This window comes from Lepisosteus oculatus, chromosome 14, assembly GCF_040954835.1.
Source record: "Lepisosteus oculatus isolate fLepOcu1 chromosome 14, fLepOcu1.hap2, whole genome shotgun sequence".
Classification (NCBI taxonomy): Eukaryota; Metazoa; Chordata; class Actinopteri; order Semionotiformes; family Lepisosteidae; genus Lepisosteus; species Lepisosteus oculatus.
The window spans coordinates 54,877,673-54,905,016 of NC_090709.1; the positions used below are offsets into that span (position 1 = coordinate 54,877,673).

Genomic DNA, 27,344 nt, shown 5'->3' on the forward strand with positions numbered 1-27,344 from the left:
GAGTGCCAAAGAAGTCGCTTCCATGCGTCATAACACCACAAAGTCAGACTACAAGTGCTGAAAAGCCATTATGAATGGTAACTGGTAATTGGCTGGATTAAATTTCCAGTCTATTTGAGGGCATGACTTGGAATCCCACTGCTGCCCCATATTTCCTTATTAAGAATCACGATATTGTTGTTGTTGCCTCCACGCAATTTAATCAATTTCAGTAGAATTAATTTGAACAACAGTAATAATCATATTTGTTTTATTCCCTCATTGCAATTTGTACACAAAGATTATTTTTTTTATTTTAAAAACGTGATAGCCTTGATGGGAAATAATACGGAACTGCAGGTGTGGGGGTCAAGTGGTAAGGTGTTGGTTTTGTAAACTGAAGTTTGTGGGTTTGAACCCTATCCTTGCCTGTTTTGTTTACCATGACATTCCTTTATCTGAGTCATCAAATGTCTTGCAATGTAGAAATCTCTGTAATAAGAGGAAAATAATTATCGGTAGTGTTTAATAATCCTTCTGTTGTTCTAGCATAATCTGCCCTGATTTTTAGTTGACAAAGCAATGGGTGCACACACCACCCTCTGCTGCCTGGCAGGATGGTTAAGTGGTCTAAAGTGCCACACTCAAGGACTCTTGTTTTTTCATGTTGCTCATGTGCTCTGGTCTCTAAGTGGAGGCTTCAGTTCAAATGTCACTCCCGATAGCTAAACTTTTCCTGTCGTGCATTATTCCAGTCTTGTACTCGCTGACAATCACAATAAAAGGAAAACGGAGAAATTGCTTAGCAAGAACTTAATGGACAAGGAAAATGCTTCCCAAAAACTTCAATGTCTTTAGCAGAAAGGAAAAATTAGATAGCCTTTGATTTCTGCCTTAATAACTGTTTGGGCTGTCTGTAATTGAGAAAAGATGTTCGGTAAGATGGGCATTAAAATGTGAAAGACCAAATTATAAAAGCAGCAGGAGAAAGGTGCAGCACAATGAAATTTGTGAGTGTTCTACATTGTTAAAATTCATGAGTTTTTATGCTGCTTGGATTTCTTTTAAGCCTACGAAGTGACCCCTGTTTCATTTTCTATTCACCCACTCGTTTTGTAATATACCTCTCAAACTTCAGAACCAAATAAGATTTCATGTGTGACAGCATTCCCCTGCAAATACTGATGTATTGGGTGAACCCGAATGAAATATTTTAGTGCTGGCTCAAATATGAGGAATTTCAGGAAGACCTTTTTAAACTTGGTGTGCTTTTGCTTCGTTTGTTCACTCCTGTACTACAGCAGAAATATTTCTATAGGTGTATGATCATGGTAGGCTGACAGGAGGAACATGTGGCCCAAAAGCAGTGACAATATCAGAGGTGTCTGCAGTGTGTTGGTTTGTGAGCAACGATAAACTTGACGTGGAAGCAGGTGTGCCTGCATTAATACAGCTCCATCGATCGGAAAAAGTAACACAAGAACCGACTTAAATTAAAGAAAGTTTCTGCAGCTGAAAACGGAGACTGCTCCAGGTGATGATCAAACTCACAACCTCTGCAGAACACCACTGTATAAGCGCTGCACACTGACCAATTGCGCTACAATGCGGGGAAGTTAGCTTGAAGTTCAAAAACGATTTTGGCACGCCAGTAACGTTTTCACGAAACATCTCAGAGTTACGAAAACACTTACTTTGTGTATAAAATACACTGTGAATGTTTTCACAGCCATTTACACCATTTTTTTAACCAAACACAAATATTCTTATGTCTATATCCTCGCAAGAGAATTTCATGAGGCTGGTGGTAAATATCCTGTCCAGGAATATCGGGGCTGTAGCGGGTCAGATCTATAGATATAGTGAAGATGTTAATGGAGATGGTGTGTCTGGTCTATGTGTAAGAGATGTGCAGGAAGAATAATCTGTGATCTGGGAAGAAGAGAACCCCTTCGGAAGAGCGGTGCTCCTCACAGGAGAGAATAAAAAATAAATTCAGGGATGCTGATTTTTCTCCTTGGGGGAATTAAAATCACTCAGCAGGAGTGACCTTGTGGCACAACGGTAACGTGTCTGACTCCCCTTCAGAAGGTTGTATGTTCAAATCATATCAAAGTCACCTGATGTGTTTTCTGGTTCTGTTGGTGCTGAACCAGGAAAATACACCAGGCAGTTGAGTTTTATCTGTACACCACATAGGTAATCTGAACGAAATAACAGAGCAGTACAGAACATGCAGTCAGGAGCGAATTATCTTGAACACGACAAGAGAAAAGGCACACTGCACATCCGCGAAACACCACGTCCGACTTTAGAGACAGTTACATAACAGAATGGAAGTTTCAGACCCCTTTTTATCACAGGTTCAAGGAAACTTGAAAGTTAGGGAGTTTTAGGTCACTTTTGTATTAAAAAGTGTCTGAAGCCTGTAAATATAATTTGCCCTTTTTTAATTGTGGATGAAATCCACTCCCATGTACCAGGACCTTACAGTATAGTCATGTTAATTAAAATGACTAACCCTATTGGACATTAGCTGGTGCTATTTGTAATGATTGCTATTTCATGCTGGAGAGAAAGGAAACCAGACCCAACATTTGCTTTCAGGTGCTGTTCATTTATATAATGGACAAGTTTCCAACTCATTTCCTTAGTCTTGTTTACCTTGAATTTAAGTCACGAACCAGGTTTCTACTGTACATGTAAAGGCACAAGTAATAGATTCCGAGATCACAGGCAGAAACAATCAACACACTGAAAACACTAAGTTATTCCTGATGGTAGTCGAAGATGTGCAAAAATAAATTTCCTGATTCCTAAAACCCAATAAAGTCCATGTAAAAGTGTATTTTCAATCCCAATACACGTAACTGGATATAAACCAGTGACCTTCACGTACTAACTATTCTGATGTATCTGTATTCTGATGTATCAGGTGGATGCTGCACATTGGTGGTGGTGGAGGGGAGTCCCCATTACCTGTAAAGCGCTTTGAGTGGAGTGTCCAGAAAAAGCGCTATATAAGTGTTAGCAATTATTATTATTATCTGAATTGTTTTAGCACAGTTACAAGAAAGAGACAAAATCTTTTTTTTATTTAAAAAAAATTCATTCAAGCTGTAGGTTTGAAAATGATTTTTTTAAATTTCCGAAATAATATAAAACGCGAACATCACTCATTGTAAGCGTCTGACCATTGATATTCATGAATTGTAAGCCCGTACACGGTCACACGCTCTCAGTTCAGTGAGTATAATGCCTTTCAGGGTCAGAATATTATATTTTTGCCACTTATATCGAACCTATTAATACTCCCAAAAGTGCAGTAGTAGCTTGTACTAAATAAAAATGTACAGTTCACCGCTAGTATAAACAGATGTGTGCAGTGTTTGCCTTTGTAAGCATTTGTGTAAAAAATAAGTTCACGATATGATAAAAACACAGGAAGCACAAACTTAATAATATAATGATTCAAAATCAAAACCAAATCATAAAGCCTATTAAGTACCTATCCTTTGAAAACAGAGAACACCTTAATATCTACGAAAAACATGACATTTGTATCTACTTTTGAATTACAAAGCCGACAGAGTAGTCCCTGAATTCAAAGATCAGATCTTGGCCAAAACAAGACAATCAGACGTGAGCTGAATTCGGAACAAGAGCCTCTGCTTCGTCGTTTATTGAGCTTTTGATCGAAGTCTGAATGAAAAAGATTCACTATTTTAACTCTTTGATTAAAGTACACAAAAAGCACCTTCCTTCAAGCCGGAATCAAACCAGCAACCTAAGGATTCCCCACTGTTTCCACTACAGTCCTCTGCTCTACCAACTGAGCTATCAAAGGGATGTCAAGAGCTTCTCTCTGGCACATACTGCCCAATGTAGTGAAATGTTCCAGGTGATTTAAATCCCAGTTCGACATCAAGTTTCCAACTCGTTTCCTTAGTCTTGTTTATCTTGAATTTAAGCCACAAACCAGGATTCTACTTTATAAACTTCCGGGGATATTACAAAAGGTTTGATGGGGCATCAATCATTCCAGGTGGAAAATGACTCAAGGACTTTTTTTTTTCTCGAGGGATCATATTAAACATTTCATTTGGATCAAGAAGAGGATCAGGGAGACACAAAACAAACAGTTTAATTCCATCTTTATTAGAAACTGCAACATAGCTACTGCATGTAAAGCCTTCAGTATGCGATTGTGAGAGTTCAGTTATCCCGGGGAGAACTGAAATTTAATAAATTGACATTTAAATAGAGTGTAAATCTTCAAACTATTCTATCACTTCAGAATATTTGTAAGAGTCTACCTGGAGGGGGGTTTAAACATTAACATTTGTCCATTGGATTTAAAGTCCAACACCTTAACCACTTGGCCATTCAGATTTGATTCAAACAATTAAAAAAATTAAACCAGCGCCCTGTCACAGAAACGTACCCCGGTCTCCCGCGCAACAAACGGGGGTACTCAGCACTGTACGAACTAAATTTGCTCATTTCCAAAGACGGTTTCGCCTGCTCTCATCTTTTTAAAGACTGTCATAAACACTCAAGGAGTAATTCATTTGAGTTTGAAGTCTGTCTCTGTTGCTTCGGCTCTTGATGAAGAAAAGGTGTACGTGGGAGACTCCTCTGAAGAAGTTTAACGTCACCCTGCAAGGGAGAAGAGCCATCATTCACCGAGGCAACCACTAAGACACTTAACATTAAACACATGAAATGTGAGATGTGAAAATGTTTTCTACTTAGAAGCTCTGTCGTTTCTATTCTAACGAGAGAGGCTCTTTGTCGGAAGTGAGATTTGAACAAATGTCGCCAGGGGAAACTGCAACCTAAACGCAACGCCTTTTTTATCTTTCATTTATCAATAATGCAATAAAGTACTTAAATGGTTTAAAAACAAAAAGAAAATAAGAAATTGACAATTACAACACCAATCCAATCTGTATATAAAACATAGTTCAAGAAAAAAATAAGCTAATTAAGGCACAAGAAAACAAAATAAATAAAACAACCCTAAACCACAAACATAAAATATATTCTGATCTTATCTTTCTCTATTAGGAGACACCCCCACCTCAGAGCCTGAAGTACAGATCTTCCTCTCGCAGTTTCACAAAGATGTTATTTTTTAAGAAGATCCTGCAAAAGTCGTCCATCCGCCTCTCAGCCCTGCAGTAGGCCAGGCTGAGAGAGAAGCAGTCCTTCACCCTGGCGATGTACAGCCTGACAAGGTCTGGCTTCAGGCTATTGTACATCACCAGGTTCCCCCTCTCCCAGACAACTGCCCTCGCTAGGCTGAGGAGGAGGTTCGCTAAAATGGCATTAACCCCCTCCTCAGACCCGCGGTATCCAAAGAGGAACAGCTCTTTCCAGGGTACCCCGTCAAGAACAGCTCCTCGAACAGAGCTAAACAGGCCATCCAGCAGGGCTGTCAAGTACACCCTCAAATCCTTCAATCCATCACAACTGACAAAGAGGTGCAGCAGCCCCTCCGTCCACTGCACGCACACCAGGCAGAAGAAGTCCTCCCCAGCATGGAAGCACTGCAGCACCATCTTGGGGAAAACACAGTTGTGACGGATGAAGAAGTCCAGCTGTTCGCATCTCTGGGGCAGGAAAGGCAGCCTCAGACGTGCCCAGATCCATGCCAGCTCGGATCTGGGCACGTCTCACCCACAGCTCCAGCCAAGCCGGGCCTGCTGCCCCATCTTGTGAACAGAGCTTCTCCAGCCAACTGTCCGGGAGACCGAGTTTGAGCTGCTTGCAATCCTGATGGATCTTACTGTTTTTAATGTATAATATTGCTTGTCCTTTAATTGCAAAATAAAGTGTTTTCATGTTCTAAAAAGTTACTACAATTTTTTTTTTACTTTGAAAAATGGTCACTTTGTATTTATAGACTGAGAAAATACTGCAAAAAAGCCGTTAATATGTGAAAATGTGTTTGTTCCATTGAATGTGTAAATGGGTATGTGTCATTAGTTAATTAATGAAGATCTAGTAGCTTCTAACATTATTTCTAATATAATATTATTTCCAGATAAACCAACTTCGGAGAGTAGGCGGCAGTGATGTCAGAGAAAGTGTGTTCACAGTCTTGTCAAGGTATTGCTTGTTGATTTTTAAAATGTTTTTACATTACATTTTTACTCTGATCAAGTTAACATATCCACAGAATTGAGCTTATAGATACCTATGTGTTAACTACTGAATGTGCAAGGTGTAAAACTGCAAAATAGTCTTTTAAAATATAAGGATTACAGTACTACAATTCTAATATACGTCTATCGTTATACGTCTGTGATTAGATGTTCATTATACATAAATGGTTGGAGTTCTAGTATACGGATAAACTTAGAGGACTATTATACATATATGGTTGGAGTTCCGGTTAACTTTAGAGGACTATTATACATATATGGTTAGAGGTAGGATTCAGATCTCCCGCAGACACAAAGAAGCAGTGGCAGGCTGTTGCCGTGTCCAATCGGCGCTCTGTGGCCCGGTGCAAGGCAGTGCTGGTTCGACCTGAGAGAAGGAGAAGGAGGGAGAGATTTCTGCTGCGGTGCGCTGCTGATGCTCTCTGAAGACTGGCTAGTTAGTGTTGGCACACAGAAAAGTCACAATCTTTAGACAGGAAGAAGACCGTTTCGTTCCCGATGTAGCGCGAGTTCTGAATACTGATATACAGCTGTCCACAGTTCCGACCGTAGTTCACTCGTTGATCAGGTGAGCATTCGCGGTGGGTTCATGAGGCTTGCTGCTGGGCTAACCTCGGGTGGATCCTTTGGTTACACGCTGGCAACCTCCATTCTCAACTCTTAGAACAAGGAAAAGTCCTGGCACTGGGACACACTGGCCGTTACGTGACTGTCTGAGCTGAGTCTGTGGATGTCCAGGAGGACCTGGAGTTTTACCTGGAGAACTACGGTCACTCAATGGTTGCCTACATTTATTGGTGCCCCATGTGAGGATGAGTAGCCATGAACTCTGACCTTGGGGTTGTAAACCACTTGGGATGAGACTCTCCCTTGGAATCTCCCAGACAGTGAGGCACCAGAGATGATCATTCATTAAGGTGGCTGATGTGTCTCAGCTTTGGGAGTTGATCCTTATCAGGACACTCTATCAGCTACAAAAACACCTTAAATGTGAACCAAATGGAATGACCTCTCTGTATCAAGCACCACTGGAGATGAGGGAGAGAGACTGGCAAGGGAGCAGCAAACTTAATTCCTGTATTTTAATAAACCTTGCCGCTACAGTGGTCTCTCTCCTGTGTGAATGCGCTGGTGGATTTTTAAGTCACTTGACCGACTAAAACTCTTCCGACACTGACTGCAGCTGAACGGTCTCTCTCCTGTGTGAATGCGCTGGTGGGTTATTAAGCTACTTGACTGACTAAAACTCTTCCCACACTGACTGCAGCTGAATGGTCTCTCTCCTGTGTGAATGCGCTGGTGGGATATTAAGATACTTGACTGACTAAAACTCTTCCCACACTGACTGCAGATGAACGGTCTCTCTCCTGTGTGATTGCGCTGGTGGGATATTAAGATACTTGACTGACTAAAACTCTTCCCACACAGACTGCAGCTGAATGGTCTCTCTCCTGTGTGAATCCACTGGTGTGATTTTAAGTGGTTTTTCCGACTAAAGCTCTTCCCACACTGACTGCAGCTGAACGGTCTCTCTCCTGTGTGAATGCGCAGGTGGGTTTTTAAGTGACTTGACTTACTAAAACTCTTCCCACACTGACTGCAGCTGAGCGGTCTCTCTCCTGTGTGAATGTGCTGGTGGGTTTTTAAGTCACCTGACCGACTAAAACTCTTCCCACACTGACTGCAGCTGAAAGGTCTCTCTCCTGTGTGAATGTGCTGGTGGGTTTTTAAGTCATCTGACCGACTAAAACTCGTCCCACACTGACTGCAGCTGAATGGTCTCTCTCCTGTGTGAATGCGGTGATGTCGTTTTAAGATGTGTGATTGACTAAAACTCTTTCCACACTGACTACAGCTGAAAGGTCTCTCTCCTGTGTGAATGCGCTGATGCCTTGTTAAGTGACTTGACTTACTAAAACTCTTCCCACACTGACTGCAGCTAAAAGGTCTCTCTCCTGTGTGAATGCGCTGGTGTAATTGTAAGTGGCTTTTCACACTAAAACTCTTCCCACACTGACTGCAGCTGAATGGTCTCTCTCCTGTGTGAAGGTGCTGATAGGGTTTTGAAATGCTAGACTGACAGAAACGCTGCTCCTCCCTGTGCCATAATGGCAGTTTGTCCACTCCATCTGAGCAAGGCCTTGAGTGATTCTTCCTCATCCTCTGATCGTGCTGGGGTCTCTTATTCTGCAAATGCTCCATGGAATGGTCTTGCTCTGTGTGATGAAAGTGAGATTTGTTTTCTTCATTACATCCCTCAGTGTGCTGCTCAGCAGTGTGAATCATCTGGGACTCCATCTCCAGCTCTCTGAGACTTAAACCATGCAGTTCATTCAGTTGTTCCTCTCTTTGCCCAAGAACAGACACACTCTCCAGTTCATTAAAACTTTCAACGATTTTTTCAGTAACCAGATTATTAAACCCGTGTGTAAAGTCATCAGATGCTAAGGGATCATATGATTGTTTGAGACTGTGCAATGACAGTCTCTCCACTTGAACGGAACAAGGCCTAATTATCAAGCCCTGTAGGAGCTGCTGTTGCTCCTCCCTGTACTGACTCTCCTCTCGGTGCTGTATCTCAACACTGTTCTCTTCACCAGGTACATCAGTCTGCTGCACTGCACAGTCAATCAACTGGGGCTCCATGTCCTGCTCTGTAAGATTAAAGACATCCAGTTCTTCACTGTGCTCTTGTACAGAGACACAGCCCAGTTCATTACAACCTTGTGTAATATTTTTCGAGTCCAGATTATTCATCTCTGTAAAATCATCACAAACTAAGAGCCCAGGAGTCTCACTCTCAGGGTCTGTCTTCATCATGGACACAGAGTCCAGATCCTTGACACTCTGTCTGCTCTCGGTGTGCTGCTCCCTGAGTTTCTCTTTCTCTTGTGCGGCAGTGAGCACTGTCTCCTGCATCAGACTGGAGCCCCACTCCTCCTCACTGTGCTGCTGTTCAAGAGGAGCCCTTTCCCCAGCTTCAGAGAGAGTATTGGCCTCTGAGCCTGTAAACACAGGACAAGAAAACAAGACCTTTATAATAATAATAAAAAAAACTATTTTATATAGCACCTTTAAAGGTGGCTTCTCAAAGCGTTTTATAGAATGACAACAACAAAAAATACACAATATAAGCACGATGAGAATACACAGTTAGAGGAGACAGTAGATGGTGGTACTAACTACAGTAGGAGCAGAGGGGTAAAGAACAGTTAAATAAAGGCTCTTCTGAAGAAGAAGGTTTTGAGTCTGGATTTGAAGGAGTTTATAGAAGGTGACTCTCCGATATCCTTAGGGAGAGAGTTCCAGAGCTTGGGGGGATAACAGGTGAAGGCCATGTCACCCATACAATGTAGACGGGCTTGGGGGACAGTAAGGAGACCAGAATTAGAAGAGCGAAGGTTGTGAGGTGGGGAGTAGAGTGATAACTCAGACAGGTACCGAGCCATGGAGAGCCTTATAGGTGAGCAGGAGGATTGTTAAGTTGACAGGAAACTTGACAGGAAGCCAGTGCAAGGACTCCAGGATAAGAGTAATGTGAACACTTGCACTAGACCTGGTTAGGATTCTGGCTGCCGAATTGTGGACATACTGGAGTTTCTTCAATGGTGATTTAGAAACCCCAGAGAGTAGAGTGTTACAGTAGTCGATTCAAGATTAGACAACACTTTTCAGCCACAGTTAGTGATAACATAGGGCGTAGTCGAGGAATATTTCTGAAGTGAATGAAAATGTTTTGACAACATTCTATGCATGTGGGTTGAACGTCAAATATCATCCCCAAGTTTTTCAGTTTAGACTGAAGCTGAAGTACACGACCATCTACAGATAGGGTTTCTTACGGGTTTTATAAAGTTGATGGGTGGTGCCAATAAGCATGGTTTCAGTCTTGTCACAGTTAACATGAAGGACATTTTGAGTCATCCAAGTTCTTATGTCAGAGATGCAATTAGAATAGAGACAGCCACATCAGCATAAGGTTTGGTATGTATGTATATATGAGTATCATTAGCATAGTAATGATAGCTGAGGCCATGTGATCTAAAAAAATGCTTCAAGCTAAAGCTGTAAGCTTTAAGCTACACAAACACACGTCTAGTATACTCGCAATCAATTTGGGTTGTTTAAGCATAGAGGAATACGAGGGTTTAAGGGGGTTTCTAATATTATGTGATTTTAGATATACAAGCTTTGTCAGAAACCTAACTACCATGTAAAAAGTAAGACTACAGAAATAATAATAATACATTACATTTACATTAACACTGCACTGAGAAAGAGAGGGGTTCATGCAGACACACTGACTGGACACTCCAGTACATTAACACTGCACTGAGAGAGAGAGGTAAATACAGACATACTGACTGGACACTCCAGTACATTAACACTGCACTGAAAGAGAGAGAGGGGTTAATACAGACACACCGACTGGACACTGCAGTACATTAACACTGCACTGAGAGAGAAGGGTTAATACAGACACACTGACTGGACACTACAGTACATTAACACTGCACTGAGAGAGAGGGGTTAATACAGACACACTGACTGGACACTACAGTACATTAACACTGCACTGAGAGAGAGAGAGAGGGGTTAATACAGACACACTGACTGGACACTACAGTACATTAATACTGTACTGAGAGGGGGGTTAATTAGCTCTGTAAAGTTGCCCCCCTACAGACAGCACAAACAATGAAACTTACCTCATTTGTTAGTGCTATGTTTGTGTCGGTTTGTGTTGTTAAAAATAGCGTTTGTGCTGCTTTCATTCCCGTGATATAGCGCCTTGTTTTTCTGATGATCACATGACCATGCACGGTGACTTGGACCTCAAGTAACCCCGTCTGCCGAGTTCAAGCACTCTGTTACCAGCGCGAGAGTAACAATTCTACAACTTTGTTCCTCTGTTTGCCCAGGTACGGGGGGCGGTGGTGGATTTTGCATTTAATATCATTATCTTCTATGCGTTTGCGTGAACAAGAAAATTACATTTGTCTCCAATATCATACCCCAATTAGAAGAGTTGCGGGTGTAGACTTAAAAAGCGAACATTAGCAAAATTGTATATTCTTACAAAGAGGCTTTAACAAACAAGTCTTAATACCTCATAGCGGTGACCTTTTTTAAAAATCTGAAGAAGTAATCAGTTTCGCATTGTCTCCTTCTTAAATAAACAGGCATCAAGGGACGTGTGAAGATTCAACCTGTCTGTCGAGCCACGTATTTAAAAAGACTTGAATTTGCAACTTTCTGAACCATTGTTGCTCTTTTTTATGCAAAGCCAAAGTGAAAAGGAACCAGGACTTCAGGACTTTTATTTTTAAGGGGCACTACGTACAAAGTTTACACAAGTTCATAACACATCCGAGAAACAAGAGTCTTACCATCTCACACATGAACACCGTGGCAATATTGGAAAATATTTTTATTTTCACAGAACAGAAGTGAACATATATCTAGGTTCTCTGAAAAACTGGCATTATCCACGTGTTTGTATTTACAGGGGTTCTTATGCGCAAACATGAACCGATTAGCTCACAGTTCTTTTATATGTGTTTCTGGTCAGTCAGTGTAGAATACAGCATGAGGGCACACCTTGACCTCTGAATACACAGATATGACTACAAGGACGTTTACAGGTACCAACACACTCAGTACTTAAATTACTGGATGTGATGAAAACAATGAATGCAATTTGTTTTCCGACTCTGTCTGGTCGGGTGGGGGTGGATGTTTTACATTTTAATAAAGCGCCTTCTTTTTCTGGCCGTGACGTCACTCTGTGCCGTCGGCACCACACAAAACCGCAAGTTCACGACCACCAGATCTTTCAATTGTGATCTCTTGATCAGCTGACCCCAGCCTTTGCAGTTGATGTTTGATTTATTATCTGCATCTCTGGCGAAGACCTCTTCTTCCAAATCGTAAGTTACTTTACAAACTTGAAATGCTATACTGTAATTATGATGCTACGTTGACGTTCCCATGAATTTATTTTAAAGTAAAGATATTTGAGAAACTTTTTATATAGCGGGAAATACTACAAAAATTAGTAAGCTGCATTTGCCGTTATCATGATATTTCTACACATGCAAGTGAAACTTGAAAGGATTTGTCACACTTCTGAATTTAAATTATAATGTTTTGTTTCTGTAAGTGTTACAAGGAGAACTGAACCCCCAAAAATCTCTGACATGTTAGAAATTGCTGATGTGAAAGCAGAAATGATTAAGTGGTGAATGCAATGCTTTAAAAACATATCATAAACGAAAGAAGTGGTGATGGGCCTTGGTATTGCAGTTAACGTGAGTAGGCAGGTCTTAAAAATATTAATCTATCAATTTCTATCTACATATACAGAGACTTTTTGATGTGCACTTAAACTGTAATCCATAACAATGTAAAAATTATTTTCATTTACGCGGTGGAGGGAAGTCCCCATTACCTGTAGAATGCTTTCACTGGGGTTTCCAGAGAAGCACTATGTAACTGAAAGGATATTATTATAATCACGTAAAAATTGGGAAGAAGCACAGTTTAAGCCAGGTTTGGTGAAATTCATTTTTTGTTACTTTTTTGAGTGTTAATCGGACTTCTCTATACTTTGCATTAAACATTTCCCATAATACCTGGGCCATGGGTCTAGCTAGGGATTCGGCCATCACATGAACACTAAGATTAAAGGGTGACATCATGGAGCTAACAAAAGAGAAGTGTAAAGCTCGCCACGATTTGTTGTTTAAGATTTCAGTTCTAAGCAATATACAGTGTTTTGCATTCATCCTTATTTCTTTCTGGGGATTTAAACTACTCATCAATTGCTTGATTTTTTTTAAACCTTGAGCGGTCATATTCCACGTACTGCACTACAGATGCAGCCATTCAAAATGGGTGAGGTATTTCGCGGCATACCGCGACATGCCCACCGGGGTATCACGCGGTTCACGTGTGTCACGTGACTAACTATCCGGCGTCGCCTTGTAAAACCGCCAGGGGGAGCTTAACCTCTCATGTACAGCATTTGAGCCTTTAATTTTGAACTGTGTATTATAGCATGTTAATCATCAGTCATTAAAATGTTGGTATATTTTATGAAAGCAAGATTGCTCAGTTGGACAAAAGTACACAACCTACCTTTATCAGAAATATTTATGCATCAAAGCCTTTACTGAAGATATTACTAATAGTATTAATAATGGATGACTTTGGACAAGCTGTATACTCAAAGTATACTTTCTTTAGCACATTTGTACAAGCACTTGGAATCTGTCCAAGCCATACTTTGTCAGGCATTTTGTTTTACTTCAACGGGCATAAAAACTTCCTTGCTTTTAACAGGGCGTTTCATAATTTCTAACTACGAAAATGATTTAAAATGCGACACCTATCATGAAAAGAAAAAAATACACACCAGTATTCCATTTCTCCCTAAACATTGTAAGCTTCGAAGTCTTTAACTAACGTGATACCGGAGTCAACAAGCATACTTTTAGAATTTGATTAAAAGGGAATATAATATGGAATCGCGTATCTAAAGAAATTAATAACGGTATGATTATATCCGTGTACTGCGGCAGGGCTGTGTAGGGCTGTTTCGCCTGCCTGCTTACGCGAGCTGTCTTGTAGCCTACTGGTCTAGGTGCGTGACTACCAACTGGCAGGTTGTGTGTTCGAATCCAGCTGGTGCTGGACCTTTCAGTTTTTTTTATTTATTTATTTTTTAATCGCGTAACATAAACACATTACCGTATGCAAACTGTACTGTATACAATATGTATATGTATATTTAATGTCTTAACTGTGCCCGTTTAAGTATTGAATATTCATATCTAATTTTACCACTGAAGGGAAATCTTAACATAAACATACAGTATATGGCTGGTCTTGGTACTTTAAAGAACAAAATACACACCAGTATTCCATTTCTCCCTAAACAAGCTTCGAATGAAACCACTAAATAAAGACATAAATATAGAAATCTTAAAATTTGTTTTATTTAATGTTGGTAGCAGGATGAACTGTCAGAGTGTATATTTTGTTGCAAAGTTGCTACAAGATGTTAACAGTGAAAAAGGTATTTAGAAATGAGTTATTTCAAGATGAAAAAGAAAACATACACGAAACATGGTTTCATTACGACCAGAATCGGTCTTGAGATATTTTTAACTTGATTTACAGTATTTGAGAGGTATGTCTTAACACCGATACTACAGTGCTTAAGTACTGCTCACCTATATGTTTCTAGGTTTATATTATGCATTTCATACGGTCAAATTACTTTTGAGCAACTAATAAGAAGCGCGAAACGGTATGTGTTTTACTTTCGTTTTGTGCTGGAACCCGTGGATTGATTAGAGATATCAAGTACATACAAGTCATTTTTTAAATGTTGTAGTTCGTCTTGAAAAAATGTTACGAGTACATCATCTATCAACAATTACACAGGTTCTGTTTCCATATTGCGGATTTTGGTTAGGTACAGTATTATCAAATCCAGTGGCGCTGTGTGTTACTTTACTGAGTCCCATGTCACATTGTCTGTGATTGAAACCTGTAAAACCGGTTTAATTCGTCACAGCCAGCACTCTTCAGGTGTGAGGGTCTTCTGCTCAGAATGAAACGCTAAAATGTTTGTGTATATTCTAATGGTAGTGGGGGCAGGGTGTGTGGGAACAGGTTTGGTTGAAATTGCATTGGAGATCTATGTTCTTCACACCTGAAACATTTTCTCTGAAAGCATTTTCTTCACAGTTTAACCGATCTTGTTACAGCATGTTACAGTTTACTATTATTAACCATATTAATTTTAAGTGCTTAATGTAAAATCTTGTAAAAATATATTTTCATTGTTCAAATATACATTAAGTCTGACTATCATATAATAAGTTAAATACAAAACTAAAGAAAAAATAAGGTTAAATATAATTCAAAATATTTTGCTAACAATGTTAACTGTTTATGAATAATAAAATGTATTAACTAAGGAGTAGGATGGCACAGTTGTTAGTATGTTTTTTGTTTTGTTTCTTTTTCATAAATACAACAGTAGTACCTGATGTCTCAGTGGCTTTCAAAATTAAATTATGCATGCAAACCTGTGAACTAGAAAGATAACTAAGATTTTAATACTAATTAAATGACCGCGGGCACTTTCCATCCCCTCTACATTCTCAGAGTAGAACAGACTAACCTTCTAATGAAAGACGGTCCACCCCCCACGGACAGGAAAAGTGCCCACAGGCACTTAAACTTAATATGGTCAGTAACAGTAAACAGTACATGGTAAGAAGGAGCACGTACAAACGTTTTCGAAATAACCACATGTAAGACTCTGATGCTTAAAATGTTTAGGGAGAAAGTGGAATACTGGTGTGTATTTTTTCTTTAAACTACCAATACCAGCCATATACAGTCTGTAACGTAGGGATTTCTATATGTCTTTATTTAGTGTTTACATTAGTGACAAAAGCTAAACTTTTAGCTTCAGTAACGTGTACATATCTCCCCTTTTTATATAACGACTTGGTTGAAAACTGTTCCAGAGCCACTGTTGTTTCATCAGTGAAAAGTACATCATGAAATGCCTCTCCCTGTTCAATCCACTGGGAAAAAGAAAAGGAGCATAAAGCTTCTGATGGTCATAAACGATATTCATTTAGGAGCAGCATCAGAGGTATGTTTTTAACTGCACTGCATTGGAGAGAATACCATAGTGTGTTTTTTTTTACTCCCTGGCAGAAACTGGCTTCCAGAAGAATCAGTATGGCTCAGAGATTAAATAAAACTTCACAGACATAACGCATAACGCGTGTACTGTATACCCAACTCTCTGCAGGAGTGCTGGCTGTGACGAATTGAACCGGTTTCACGGGTATTTTCAAAGTAAGAGGCAAGATTTCCAGCAAAAGACACCCCCCCTCCCCTCAAAAACCCAGTAAGTACAGTACTTACTAGTTAAATGCTAGGCTCCCGACTACGGCGAAAGGAACCCTTCTTTCATTAGAAGACAATGGACATATTTTAGCCCTGAATGAATTAATAGCAAACATGGTTTACATAAAAGACATTTTTCCAAGAAAGTTGAGATTTTTAAAATACATGACTTTGCTAAAATTTATTTGGAAATAAAAACAATTACAACTGCCAGGGGAGAGAGAGAACAGGGGAGGGATGTTGGTTTTGCATAAGGGGTGGGGCTATGGAAATTAGGTCTGTTTGGGAATGTGTAGTTACATGTTCTGGCTGTTTGTGAAATATCGTTGTTGAGTATGGAGTGTTGAGGTATTGATTTTGTGTAATGCTTTATGTTGAAAATTGAGGTGGATTTTGTTTATGATAAACAGGATAAACTGGGATGGGAGGAAGGTTTGGTTTTGCATAAGGGGCGGGATTATGATAATTGGAGGACTTTGCGAGAGTAAAATGGTTTGATTATTTGATTTTGTATTGTGGTTGTTATCTATGTTTTTGGTTGGTATTATGTTTATATGGTTGTTTTTGTTGGTTGGTTGTTATTATGGTTATTAATAATACGATCTATAGTTGAAATCTGAGCCTAAATAAAAAGAAAAAGCAAGTGATTAGGTTTATGAGCAATCTCGTTTAAAAAGCTATATAAAATAAAGTTTATTATTAATTTGCTGGACAGAGCGGTGAACATTATTATGCATAAGACAAAGATAACGATCCTGATCAGTTTAGAAATCTGTGTACGCTGTAAGGTTTTTACTTCTTAAACTTTTAAAATACACGTTTTGAATAGAAAGAAATCCTCTTCTTGGTACAGTATGTATAGCAAACCAGCACGTCTTTTTTCTCCAATCAGAGGGGTGTCAGATGGTGTCAGCCAATCACCATTCTGCGTTGGGTAGCAACGGGTGACTGTTCTCAGGCGGAAGATGTAAACAGCTTAATCTTCGTGTTAAATAATTTTTTAAAATTAAAATTCATTCTATACAGCAATCGCATATTTGGGTACCATTTCATAAAACTTTCATGCTTAAAATGTTTAGGGAGAAATGGAAGACTGGTGTGTATTTTTTCTTTAAACTACCAAGACCAGCCATACACAGTACAGTTTACATACATACAGTAATGTTTATGTTCCTAAATTAATATCGTTTATGACCTTCAGATGCGTTATGCTCCTCTTCTTTTTATGCTCAGCTACTAAAATTTCCCTTTAGTGGTAAAATCCATATAAATATTCAAAACTAAGCAGATTAAAATGTGCACAGTAAAGACATTAAATGATTAAATCTTTGCACTACCAACCAATGCACCACGAGTGCCCCTGTAGGTCATTTTGGCCAGCCAATCACTTGCCCTGCGGTCCCCTCCGGTGCCCCGCGGTGGCTTGTGGGTAGGTTACTGTACCGCGGGTTTTTACCGTGCATTTTGAATGGCTGCATCTGTACATATTTGTGATTTTTGATTGTTAATTCTTAATTGTGTATGAAAAGTAGATATCAGACCTACTGCATGCAATAGCTTATTAAGGACCTGTTGCCTTTCTATTGTTCCATTACCTGTAGAGGAGGAGAGGGGTTTATAATGTACATTGAAGTACCTGCCTCTTTGAAGTTCTGAGCATCTTTGGGAATGTTTGCACGGTTTATGTTGTTTGTATCATGTCCCAGAAGCAGCAGGCACGAAACTGGTGATTCCACTATTGTAGTAAATGTAGTAGAGTTAACCATTTGACAATAGATTAAAGTCTGCCTTCACAGAGCATAGAACAGGATAAAATGAGTTTTGTGAGCTTTATTAAGTTATAGCCTCACACAACAGAGTATATTAAGGAAGTACAGAGTTGGTATAAAATTGCATCATTTGGTGTGTTACACTGTTACCACACTTAAGAGACCAAGGAAATGTACTGGATTAAAGCTCTGCATTGTTCATTTTTATTCTGACATTGTTAAACATTTTACACATTGTTTGGTTACGAAAGTCGATGTCAGGACAGGATTTGTTTTTTGTATTTTAAACAATGTATGTTGTTGCACCATAGTACTCATTCTACATATTTGCCCTTCATTCCAGGATTCATCACCTACAGGCACTGTGATGGTAGGAGCTTAACAGTACTAACATTCAGGCTGTGCTGCCAGACATAACCTGACAAAAGAATATACCCAAGTGCTGCAGGACTGCAAAGGTAACAAAGAATAAATGTATACATGCATAACAGATAAGATCACACTTAAAACCTCACACTTAGAACAAAAAAATAGCAGAAGGATACAATGCTTTTCCTTCTGATGAAGTTCTAGAAAAAATAGGTGTAGCTGGGGACCAAGAGCCAAGTTGTACCCCTGATGCATGCCCGACAGCATTGAAAGACTGGGTAACAGAAATCTGTGAAGAATGCAGGTTCCTTGCTGTAGACAGTGGTGATAGAGATAACCTGCATTTCCTACCGGAGATTGTTCCTCATCTCACGAGGCTTGCTTGCTATCTCCCACTCTGGATAGGCTTAATGGTTCCACTTTTCAAAAGTGTGAACATTAGTGCAAGTTCAGCCAATGAGGAGGCGGATTTCAAAAACCTAATACAATCAGTGCTGAAGCATGACACTCTGCCAATGCGAGATGACAGGTTCCTTATGAAGCACCTAGCACACATAGGAGGTATGAGAATATCAATGGGTGCTCATAGTGTTTCCCAGAGGGCCATTGTCAGTGCTACCACCTCTGAGGCAGAGACATCCAGCACTCCTAAAAAACGGAAACCATCTTTTTATCTTGTGCCTTGTTCTGAGTGGTTACAACATAGATTGTTCAGTTCCTGTGAAAAAGGCTGTAGTGGCTCTGATGAGGAATGGAAGCAGCAGAGACCTGCCCCCAGTAAAGGTGAGTGGATTGCATTCCAATGTTTCTATGTATATCACCATTCTCTCTTGTGTGTTAGACTTTCAGCGATCCACAACCTTGAATTACAATGGAAAATGGTTTTATATATATACTATGTACCAAGACCTCTCAGTAACAAAAACAAAACCACAATAATATTATAAGAAGAAGGAGACATGTTCTCCTGGTTCTGTGGCTGAACCATATATATACACACAAGAATATGCAAAGAATATGCAAAAACTTTGTTTTAATCTGAAATTTTATATACAAAGATTTTAAAGTCACTACGTACAATAGATATTTATCATTAAAATCTTAAAATCATTCCCTGATGATAACTTCTCAGTAATATGTATATTATATTGACATTTATATTGGTTATATATACATATCACAGCCTGTTAAATATTCACTTTAAATTCATGAGCTCTTAAGCCCGTAGTGGTAGTGAGGACGAATCAGTTGTTAAATCGAGGAAGGGAGACAGGAGATTGAGCCCCACCCCCCAGACAGACTGAGAAAGGGTTCATTGTCACACATATGAGCACATTTGCAAGACAATGCGAGGCTCCGAACCGCAGCAGCCACAAATCCTGCTCCAGTGTCAATGTGAAGAGGGTTTATAAGACATTCAACACACATTTATTGATTCATGGCGTAACTTGTCCTCCCTATTCACTAACATTATAAGACCACGTCCCAATTTCCAAACTGTACCCTAAGCCCTTCCTCCAGGTCCACACCTCCATGACGCAGCGTAAGAAGTGTGGACTTCAGTGCATGTGGACAGAATTTCTTAAATATGTTTTTGTTTTCCTTTCTCCATTCGCAGGCTGTTGAAATTGAATCTCATCGCGTATGTCCCCGAACCAAAAGGGAGTGACACGTTGTGTTCATTCGTCTTTAGCAGACTGAACTCCAAACGGGCGAAGTTAACAAAGGAAAACGTGGTGATACCGCCATTTTTGCGTAACTAAATACATTTCAACTCGACTATCCCGGTACACAAATCACAGTCTGGGGAAAATAACTCATTCATTCGCTTTCTTTCAACACAAACTAGGCAGGACCTCAAAGCTTTGTACTACTGAATACATCTACTATTAAATATTCCATCTACAAAATATACTGCAGGTAAACCAATATTATATTTATCAAAATGGGGTGACGAAATCAAATCTGTACATCAAAACCTAGAACACAAACAGGATGAATCTGAAAGTAACACATAATCTACAGATGTAAATAATATATACAGCATGAATACTTAAAGTAGTTCAGGTGGGGAGTTCCGTCAGCATGCGTAGGCTGCAAAGGAACAAGTAGAGGTTTATTCCTGTGCTGAAAAGAGAAAAAAAGAAACATTTCGGCTGTGGAGCCTTCTTCAGGCGTCAAAACCTTCTTCAACAGCTGAAATGTTGTTTCTTCTCTTTCCGGCAGGGAATAAACCTTTTACTTGCTCCTGAACTGAAGGTAGTCCAATTTATGTAATTTTGTTTTACATAAAATATGCACATATTAAAACCATAAAAAATTATATTTTAGTGTCCAATTGTGGGGGAAAAGCAAGCGCTGTCTTGACATTAGTGGTTCTATAATAATTAAGCCTGCTTTACTACACCAGCTACATCACTTCTTCGCTGGGTATTCCTCAGACTATATTCAGAAGACGGCAAAACAGAGCACAAAGCAATAACTCATCGCAGCAATTAACAGGGTCTAGGAGGGGAAGCTGACCGAACAAAGTTGTAATCATTTTCTTAAGACTCTTTTGTGCTCAGCAGAAGATTGAAAAGGGCAGCAGAGGACAGTCGGGGATGTAATTTCACGAAAACATTTGTTCTGTCTAAATTGCCAGTATTTAACACACTGACTGGACACTCCAGTACATTAACACCTCAATGAGAGAGAGGGGGGTTCATACAGACACACTGACTGGACACTACAGTACATTAACACTGCACTGAGAGAGAGAGGGGTTCATACAGACACACTGGCTGACTGGACACTGCTTTAATGTACAATAAGGTACATTAACACTGCACAGAAGAGATATTTACCGCCACGTCGATAAATAATCTGCCCACAAACATATTTCCAAGACTCCAAAGTCTCCTAAATTGGTTTTCACATAAATAAAGTGTATCAGTTGATGACAAATTCAATAATACTTAGACAAAACCGAGTTTCTGGCCACATTCAAAGAACAGCAATAACATTAATGAGAATATAACCAGACCACAACTAGTTTAGTTCGCAGAAAAGAATCCCTCGGCAACATCACAAACCTTTCCTACTTCGCTCTGCATCTCTCCACTACAGATTCAACAGTGAGGAAGTTAAAAACACCGTTTTTAAACACAGACATTACTACATAAGTCATCGCACTTACCCGACGGCTCCGTTTCTTCATTTGTTTCTGCAGTGATTTCACAGGGAGGCATGAGTCCAACATGATCCGTCTGTCCCTGATCTCTTCCTGCTCCCGACTCCTTCTCCCACAGCTGCAGTCGCACTTTAAAGGTCTCGTTTTCCTTCATTCGCGTTATTTCTGTCCCGAAACTGTCCTCCACACGCTGTGTGATATTAATCACGGCCCGACTCACCAGGATCTGGGAGACGCTGCGGAGTTTGTCTTGAAACTCGTTCTCAGAGTCAGACATCTTGTTTCGGAAAACTTCTGAAACTTCATACACGAACGATTTGAGCAAAACCTCCACGAAACAGTGAAGCTCGTTTTCCTGCTTCATTTGCGCGATTTCGACCCCGAAACCGTTGTCGACAGACGTGATTTTAATCACGACCCGTCTCGCCAGAACCTGAGAGATCCGGCGGAGTTTTTGTTCAATCGACTTCTCGGAATCATCTGTCCGGTTTCGGAAAACTTCCGAAACTTCATGCACGATCGATTTAAGCACAGTCTCCACGAAAGAGTGCGCCTCAGTATTCAGATTAAGCAACAGATTCTCCATTTTTTCCAGAGTCGATCTGGAAGACACAGACAAGTCCTGCAGCTGCCGCGGCTGCAAACACGTGGGCTTGAACACAGAAAGCGAAATGTGGTCAAAGAGAGGACTTCCGGGTTATCAGATGAACTTCCTTAGTGACCGTTGCTATAAACCACAAAAATATTATTCGAATAATAAAAATCTGAAAAAAATAGTCCAGAATAGATGTTTGCGTTATATTATAGTGTAACGTATACGGTCGACATTTTTTACTTTTATTAAATGTGTAAATAATTTACAAATACAACTAGAGGAGCAGAAACAGATACAAGAGAAAAAAACACGAACAGAAAAAAAAATAACTGGCAGAGGTAACGAAGTAAATTATATTTTTTACATATATCAAATGTTTTCCTTGCTTTAGCATTTTTTTCATTTTATAGAATTTAAATAATATTTAAACTCCATCTGAAAAGTTTTAAAAAGGGGAGTATTATTGGACCATTTTGATTTATGAATGTGAAATTTAATCAGAATGACTAATAAATTTGCTATAAATAAATTCTTTTTTTAAAAAAGTTCTCTTACACAGTACAATATCAAAGTCCTCAAATCTAAAAAAAACACCTTTAAATGCCTACAAACAAAACTCTGCAAGTCCGTCCAAAACAACTTCACAAACACACACCTTACAAGTAAATGTACCAAAGGTTCCCTTTCAGCCCGACAAAAAACGCACAAATCATCCTACTCATGCTTAAATTTAGATAGTACTAATTTGACTGGATAAAACCTATAAACAATTTTAAACGATATCTCTTTAACTTTATTTGTAATATAATATCCATCAGGAGTTGTCCATACAAACTCCCAATTTATATTTTCAAACGGTGCATTCCGAAAAGGTCAACTTAACGCACATGCCTTTCCTGTATAAAATAAAAATTTTACAAAACAAATCGCTTTTCTTTTCGAATACCGTTAATTTAAAATAATCAATAGAAAAAGACATGCACTAAAGCAGGTAAGTAGCTCTAAGATTAGCTAAATTACTGAGTTTTCCAAGAACCAGAACTATAACAATCCTTAAAACACGACTACAACATTCCAAACCAACACTAAATAAACACTAGTATAGGCTGCTATAACACATATAATCAAACGTAACAATCATTAACTGAGCAGTCACTCTCGTTCCCGTCTACAAAGACCCTTCGTGCCTTCTGCAATAAGACTGTACAAGAGATACAAGAGCATACAGACATTACCAGCAGATTCCACAATAGCTTCTACCCACAAGCAGTGTGATTGGTGAAAACATTTGGCCATGCACCTCGGACCACACATACACCATCTACCTTATTATAATTTCTTATTTCGCACATCTGCAGTCACTGTTTACATGTCTGCATTGTTTACTTGTACATTGCCTACTGTCTGTACAGTATATTGTCTTGATGTACTGTCTGTACTTTGTGTTTTTACACTTTTTTAAACAATTGTTACTGACTTCCTGTCAGTAAGAATTCCATTGTACCAGCACATGTGCCGGTTACATATGGCAAGAAGTTTAAGTTCATCCGCTGTGTCTCTGGGCAAGGGCAACATTGATCTGTTTCTGGACTAAACATAAAACTCTCTGCTTACATCTGTTTTTTTCCTGTTTACAACTGTTTTTTGGTGCAATATATGCTGGGATTTGTACAATATATTTATAATGTGCAATACAACTTTTGGTGTACTGGACTTTCGAGTCTGTTTTTGTATATTGTGTAGTGTGAACAACTCTGTGTAATCCATTTTTACTTTTTACTGCACTTCTCCCTGACTGTATTGTATGTATCATATTGTTGTCTTACTGTATCATTTCGTTACACTGGGCTCTGTTGAGTGTGCTAAGCTGCTGTTGCATGGCAATTTCCCTCACGGGATTAATAAAGTATCTATATCTATGCTCTCGCAGTCTCCTTCCTCACCGCTCCTGCTTGCCTGATACTCAGTGTCTATGCCTGGGCTCATTGAATCGCTGTCCCGGTCTTTTAGATCTTTATGCGGCTCTGAGAATGACTATGAACAAAAAATAATTTCGGTTTTACAAATTTGACACCCATTCAATTTAGTGTGCACACTTTCTTGTTACAGAGGGGAAGAATGCACAACATGAAATTTCTCCTGCTCATGCTCACCTATAAGGCTCTGCATGGCTTGGCACCTCAGTACCTGTCTGAACTATTATCGCCCTACTCCCCACCTCACAACCTCCACTCTTCTAATTCTGCTCTCCTAACTATTCCCCAAGCCCATCTACATTCTGTGGGTGACAGGGCCTTCTCCTGTTATGCCCCCAAGCCCTGGAACTCTGTGCCCAAGGATATCAGAGAGTCACCTTCTCTAAACCTTCTCCTTCAAATCCAGACTCTAAACCCTCTTCTTTAGAAAAGCCTTTACTGAACTGGCTCCATTCTTCACCCCTCTGCTTTTCTTAGTACCATCATCCACGGTCTCCTCTATATATTGTCATTATGTTTTATCTTGTGTATTTTTATTTATTGTTGTTGTCATTGTTGTAACAGAAGAAATAAGGTTCTTGTTCCCGAGATGAAGTAAAACAGATGAGTTTATTGCATGCAAGGAACAATAAAGCCGAAGTCTTGTTTCCCGCAAGAAACAACAAAACCAAAGTATTGTTCACCATACTGGTACAAACTTTTGGGTTATATAGTGTTTTCTTCTCCGTTTCTGACGTCACTCGGTCTGATGGTAAAGAGGGGGGTTCATGGTATTTGGCCAGTTTACGATGTTCTGGACAAATGGTCAATTTAAGATTACACCCAGGGGGGTTCCTAGCTTGCATCTGCAATCCTTATCAGTTAACCCCCTTTCCTGCCATAAACCCCAGCTTGTGACTTAAAAGTCTAAACCCCCTACAGAAAGGATTAAATTCAAACCCCCGTCTTCACATCTTTCTTCATCATTCTGTAAAGAGCTTTGAGAAGCCACCTTTTAAGGCGTTATATAAAATACAGTTTATTATTATTATTATTATTATTATTATTATTATTATTATTATTATTATTATTATAAATTTCTCTTTGCACACAGGCCATTAAAAGTTAGAGGGGACCATTGCTTGTGTAGTAAAACCAGCTCAGGGACGCCAAATATGTAATCATAGCCGTAGCAAAATTAAATGTAGTGGCTCTCTGAAGGCACCAGTTCTGTAGGGTTTGGGCTTTACTGAGACACTTATTAATTGTAGCAGTAAATCACAAAGTTGATTCTTTTGATGGCTTTAGAATCCAACCATGCGACATAACTCAAACAACGCACACACACAGGTACTAATACACGAGGATACATTTATTAATACATAAAATATGCATATTAACCTAACAGATCTTATCGAGAGGGTTATCAGAATACAAAAGGTATATATTCAGTCAGTTATGAAGTGTAACACATCAAGAGGACATACGTTCAGTATATCATTCATTAAGACCGTTTCATAAATGAACTTGGTTATAACTTCTACATTAGATACTCAAAACAAGTACATAACTCTTAGGAATTAAATTGATATCAACTGGTTGGGATAACAATTGAATTCTCGAGCTGTAAAGCATTGAAGTTAAATACTCATCCAATCTCTGGGGATTCAGATCTCCTGCAGGCACAAAGAAACAGTTGCAGGCTTGTTGCTGTCCAATCCGCGCTCTCTGGCTCGGAGCCAGGCTGTGCTGTGTGGCTTGCGACGGTGCGCTGCTGATGCTCACTGGCCTGCTAGTTAGCGTTGGCTTTAACTAGCAAAGTTTGCACACAGGAGAAAAGATTACTGTGGGTCCCAGCAAGTCAGGAAGAGGACCGGTTCGTTCCTGGTGAAGAGCTAGTTCTGAATAGTGATTCAGCTGTCCACAGTTCTGACCTGTTCACGAGGCCTGCTGCTGCTTACTCTCTGGCAACCTCCACTCTAGACTCTTAGAACAAAGGAAAGTTCAGGCACTCGGACACACTGGCCGTTCCGTGGTTGTCCGGGCTGAGTTTCAGGATGGTCAGGAGGCGCGCTGCGAGAATGTCCTGCCCTTGGGAGCCTTCTGCTCCTGGGCCGTCCTGCCCTGGAATTCTCCTTTGAATTCCCTTTAGAAAAGTCCACAGAGTTCTCTCCTGAATCTTACTGAATCTTGTTGAATCTCTGTGTTGCCTGTTTTTACCTGGAGGAACTTCAGCTCGTTGATTGGCTGAAAGTTCCTTGGACATCAGAGTCCCACGTGGGTTACTCGGCCCTACCAGGGTGAGCTATGAGCGATGGGGTTAATGTCACATACTCCTCTACTGAGAAGAGTGGAATCAAGTGGGTTGGGAATTGTGCCGTGGTTAGACTGGTTAACAGGTCTTGTGTCAACATTCTGGCCTGTTGCACACAAGCATAAACCCACTGTATAACACCAACAATCATTTCCACTGGTTGGGGAATAAGGTTTAACCCTGTTGCATAGGAAGTTGCCTTTAGGGTTTTCCCTAAGCTTTCCAACTTTTGCTGCTGTTGATACAGTCTGTCACTACCCTCTGGCATCTCTGACACCAGCCTTCTTGGGGCAGTCAGGGTGAGAGTGCCAGTAGCACACAAACCTACCAGAAAAAGCAAATGAGCAACAGTGGCGGCAGCAATCAGTCCTCCCAAAAGTCTTTTCGGGTGGCTGATCCCAGTCATCTCCTTCTGAGTGACTGTTGCCTTTCTAAGCTGGCGCAGCGTGTACATGGTGTCTTTCTCAGTATGCCCTGTGGCATCTTGGGCACCAACATCCTGGAAATCTGGGGAGATCTGACACAGCTGCTGATGCTGTTCCTCCTTTTCCAGGGCATCTGCTTTTTCGATTTGTTCATGCCTGTGCTCTAGGAACCCTGCAGGGGGCGGTGCAGCGGTGGAGCATGCCTGACCCTCGGCTGAGTGGTCATCTAGAGCACCTGAGTGATCTGGGATTGTTATCCCATTCTCACTGTTCAGGTCCACCCTGCACACTTCCTGATTGAGGAATCCCTCTATCGGCATGTTTACAATCGTTCGCTGGGGGTAGGTGTAGGACACCTGCTCGCTCCCCCCTTCCCTCTCTAGGGGTTCAGGGAGCTGCCCCAGCACTGGGATAGCTAGTTCACTGTCTTTGAACTCGCTATCACCCACCAGGCCCATGTCAGTGCAGGCAGGGATTCTGACACCCCTCTTTGCGATATCCTGCACTGGCAGGCGGGTGACTTGACCATCCAGCTCCAGTCTGGGTGAACCACTGTTGGTCAGACTCAGACTGACAGACTGAGCTGGTGGCTGTAAGAAAACCGGCTCGGCTTTCATTCCCTGTCCCTTCTGGGGGACTGGGTGTGTTGGCAACCCT

The 27,344-nt window shown here is 40.2% G+C and overlaps 1 protein-coding gene and 1 non-coding gene across 5 annotated transcripts in view; both read right to left on the reverse strand.

Annotated features, from left to right (window-relative positions):
- The window catches only part of LOC138242413 (zinc finger protein 436-like), a 32,334-nt gene extending 10,285 nt beyond the window's left edge, over positions 1 to 22,049 (reverse strand). The window contains exons 1-3 of one of the 4 annotated variants that reach the window (XR_011191556.1): positions 21,405 to 22,049; positions 5,063 to 9,154; positions 4,117 to 4,638 (exon numbers count right to left, since the gene is read on the reverse strand). Coding sequence is in view for 3 of the 4 variants with exons in the window: in XM_069197893.1 (XP_069053994.1) it covers positions 7,248 to 9,154; positions 21,405 to 21,984 (2,487 nt within the window). In the remaining variant the exon portion in view is untranslated. Of the gene's footprint in view, positions 1 to 4,116; positions 9,155 to 21,404 lie in introns of those variants that run through there. The other 3 variants (XM_069197895.1, XM_069197893.1, XM_069197894.1) reach the window with 3 other exon arrangements.
- Positions 3,739 to 3,826, reverse strand: trnay-gua (transfer RNA tyrosine (anticodon GUA)). The gene is given in 2 exon segments: positions 3,739 to 3,774; positions 3,790 to 3,826. It is a non-coding gene; the product is annotated as a tRNA-Tyr (tRNA).
- Positions 22,050 to 27,344: the final 5,295 nt, after the last annotated feature.